Genomic DNA, 4,453 nt, shown 5'->3' on the forward strand with positions numbered 1-4,453 from the left:
AGTAGATATAAACATTCTGAATTAACCATATTGTTTGCACAAATAAACATGAATTTTATGGCTCCACAGGTAAGAAAAATTTTAGGTTACTTGAAAAACATTTTGAGAATTATAATGTATGATATGAAATTTTTGTACCATAATTTTGCCTATTTTATATAATGTTATACCCTGTAGTTACTGATTATTTCATGGGTTAATAAAATGTGATGTGTTTATCCATGTCTGATTTATATCAAATTTCGTCTAAGGGATGAAAGGCAAAATATTTAGGAAATATACAGGATTACAAGTATTGATTATATACTTGGAACAAATAAGAATACTCCAATTTAGTAGTATACATTTTCATTCCCTCAAAGAAGATGTATGTTGTCAAAGAATAAGGAACAACAGCAGAAATTAATGGAAAGGTTACGTAAGCGTCAATATATCTGTTATCAGGAGACCTGTAGATAAATAACATTTCAATTGTCCTATAAAATAGAAGCCACTGTGGTTCTCTACTTGTTGCTAATGTTTATTTGGTCTCAATCATCTTAAGAAATTGAATAACAACAATAATGCTTTCTTTAGTTCCTCTATGAATGATGGTAAATTTTATCTAATTTGTAGAATGAAACAATTATGAGTTTCCTGGTCCCTACTGAAATTGTGTTTTACATGTGTAGGTTGCAACACTCTAAAAACATCTTTTATTTTTGATATTATAATTATAAAATGTATTTCCCTTTGTTTTCCTACCTAATTAATCTCCCTTGCTGTTTTTAATATTAACAGTCTTTTTCTTTTATTGCCATTACATATATATACATATATATACATATATCTGCATGTTTATGCATGTATACACATATACATGTATAGGGATATATTCCTATATATTCAGTCTGTATGTTTTCAAGGCTGACCATTTGATGATAATTCATAGTAATTTTCAATATTGTTCTCGTATTTGTAGACTAGGGTAGATAATATGCAGTTCACTATGCTGCAAATGATGACTTCAAATTCACAATAATATTGCTGCTTCAACCTTGCAGCATTAGGATGACAGGCAATGGATAGGACAACACACATTCAATATTACTAAATTCTTAAAGAATTGGTTGTACTTATTTTTATAAATTTCCTAAATATTTTTATAAATGTCCCTGTGTGTTCATCCTGGTCAACAAATTTAGACCTGTCATAGGACAGATACAGCTCACTGTTCCAACTGCATGATATTTACAATTTTATTAACTGAAAACAAATGTAATTCACTATAATGTAATAACCTAAATTGTGGTGACTTGTGTTCAGGTGTGGTACTGGGGATAATATCAACAGATCACATATTTTCAAAATTATGTTCTTCAATAGGTAATCCAAAAACAAAGTTTATTAATAATTAAAATTCAAATAAAAATATTCAAAATATTTTAATCTAATTTTGATAAAATAATACAGGAATAATAAACTTATTTCCTGTAGGTTGAATAATTAAATATTTATCTTTTGTTTTTGTTCACATATTTTTGATAATATCAATTTATTAAATATTTTTTAATCTAATATTAGATAATACTAGGCTGTTTCCATTTCTTAGATTTTGTGAATAGTGAATTAAGAAACATGGATATTCAGTTATCTCTATCGTAGGACCTGGATCCCTATTTGATATAAAAGCAGGGGTGGCACAGATTTGATCATATGGCAGGCAACATCCAGCCTTTTAAGAAACATGTCACAAATTTTCAAGGTGGTTGCACGTGTTTCTTCACCTACTAGATGTTTTAAATATTTTTTTTCTAGAGTATCTGCTGCTATTTGCTTTCTTGTTGGTAGCCATCTGATTGTGGTGAGACAGAATTTCAAATCAATTTCACTTTGCATCTGCTTTCCTTTCTAAGAATGTTGAACACTGTTTTAACTGCTTCTTGATCTTTTATTTTGCTTTCTTTGAGAACTACCTATACTATTCTTTGGCCCATTTATTGTATATAAGGCTTGATTCATAGACATATCATTGTAGAAGTTTTTTATAATTTCTAGATATTAATAATACCGTGTGTAATAAATAATGAACAAATATTAGGGTTTTCCATGACATAAGTGTTCTTCATTTTGAAGATTTTTTCTATTGTTAAACAAAGCTATTTAACTTCTCATAAACCTATTTGTCAGTTGCAGGGATCATATTATATACTGTGAGAGTTCTTTTTAGAATGTTCTTGCCTATCTTGAAGTGTTCCCCTTTTATTTTCCTCTGGTCTTTTCAGAAATCCATTTATTATGCTATAATAATTAACACATTTATACTTATTTTTGAGCCAAGTGAGAGACATGTGTCTAATTTCATTCTGCATGAGAATGTCTCATTTATCCATCATTATCCACTAAAAAAGATTGAATCTTTTATTTGATTTGTAATATTGCTTAAGATCATGTATTGTTAAAACTTTACATTTTTTTCTGATAGAATAGCATTGTGATGTTCAAAGAGAGACTTTGATTGAATTTAGCATTGTTTTAGCAGAATGTCATAGAAATTTTAATGATGACTGCATTATGCCAATAGAACACTTTAAATAATGTGTCCATCTCCACAGTATTAAGAAGCAGTAGCTCATTTTTCATTGCTTATATGTGGCACGTATGATTGTACCACCATGTCACTGCTTTTTCCTAGACTACTGAGTGCATAAAGACATAGTCTACATTCAGTGACTCATGATAGTATCTGTTGTTTCCATAGTACTGTGAACAGTAAACTGAATGTTCTCAATATTGGTTCATGAGATTCCATCATGAGGAACATCACAGAAGCTACTACATTTATTCTCAAAGGACTCACTGACAACACTGAACTTCAGGTCATTCTCTTTTTTCTCTTTCTAGCAATTTACATTTTTACTCTAATAGGGAATGTAGGACTAATTATTTTAGTCATTGGAGATCCTCAACTCCACAACCCCATGTACTGCTTCCTTAGTGTATTGTCTTCTGTGGATGCCTGCTATTCCTCAGATATCACACCAAATATGTTGGTAGGTTTTATGTCAAAAAACAAAGTCATTTCCTTCTATGGCTGTGCAACACAGATGTTCCTTGCTGTTACATTTGGAACCACAGAATGTTTTCTGTTGGCCGCAATGGCATATGATCGATATGTAGCCATTCACAACCCACTTATGTATGCAGTGACCATGTCTCCTAGAGTCTATGTGTCACTCATCATAGCTTCCTATGCTGGTGGAATTCTGCATGCTGTTGTTCACACAGTGGCCACTTTCAACCTGTCTTTCTGCCGATCCAATGAAGTCAGACATATATTTTGTGATATACCTCCTCTACTTGCCATTTCCTGCTCTGAAACTTATGTAAATGAGCTCCTGCTCTTCTTCTTTGTGAGTTCCATAGAACTAGTCACCATTCTGATTGTTCTGGTCTCCTATGCTTTTATCTTGTGGTCAATTCTTAAAATGAATTCAAATGATGGGAGGAAGAAAGTGTTCTCTACGTGTGGATCTCACCTCATTGCTGTGTCTATTTATTATGGCACAATTCTCTTTATGTATGTACGACCCAGTTCCAACTATTCCTTGGAGCATGACATGATTGTATCAACATTTTACACCATTGGCATTCCCATGCTCAACCCTGTCATTTACAGTCTGAGGAACAAAGATGTAAAAGAGGCAATGAGAAGACTATTGAGAAAAAAATTTCATATTAAACATTAAATTGTGAGATTTTCAGAGATCTACAAGAATGACATCAACTGGCATTAACACTACCTTAAATGCCCTCCCCTGATAATGAGATTGATGACTACCTTATATGCCATCCTACAACCCTCATCCAGTGGCTGGTGTAAGCAGATGCAGACACCCACAGCTAAAAACCTAACTGAACTGCTGGAACCCAGTTGTAAAGAGTAGTGATGAGCAAATGAATCAAGACCCAGCTAATGAAACCCTCAGAAGCAGATGACTTGAACAAGGGGAAACTCATGGACTCCAGACTTACGACTGAGAAGCCAGCATGGGATTGATCTAGACCCCCTCACCCTGGGTGTCAGAGAGGATGCCTTAGCAATCTGTGGGACCTTGGATAGTAGATCAGTATTTATTCCTGGCATACAAATGGACTTTCGGAGCCCATTCCACATGGATGGATGCTCTCTCAGCCTGGACACATGGAGGAGGACCTAGGCCCTGCCCAGAATGATATGACACACTCTGAAAATCCATCATGGAAGGCCTTGACCTCCTTGGGGAGTGGAGGGGGGTGGAATGGGCTATTGGGGAAATTGGGGGAGGAGTGGAGGGAGAGGGAACTGGGAGTAACATGTGTAAAAAGTTAAATAAAAATTATTATTAAAAAGGAAAAAGTTTAAGATTAGCTGAAAGGGGAACTGAATAATATAGTTTCCACGAGTTCCTCATCCATGATAGGGTGGTACTTT

The 4,453-nt window shown here is 33.8% G+C and overlaps 1 protein-coding gene across 1 annotated transcript; it reads left to right on the plus strand.

The window, feature by feature from the left end:
• The first annotated feature begins 2,792 nt into the window (after positions 1 to 2,792).
• LOC101827204 (olfactory receptor 141) lies at positions 2,793 to 3,728 on the plus strand. Its single transcript, XM_005065030.2, has one exon. It carries the CDS (start codon positions 2,793 to 2,795, stop codon positions 3,726 to 3,728), a length of 936 nt encoding a protein of 311 aa, XP_005065087.2.
• Positions 3,729 to 4,453: the final 725 nt, after the last annotated feature.

The sequence above is a fragment of the Mesocricetus auratus genome, unplaced genomic scaffold (assembly GCF_017639785.1).
Source record: "Mesocricetus auratus isolate SY011 unplaced genomic scaffold, BCM_Maur_2.0 Super-Scaffold_100004, whole genome shotgun sequence".
NCBI lineage: Eukaryota > Metazoa > Chordata > Mammalia > Rodentia > Cricetidae > Mesocricetus > Mesocricetus auratus.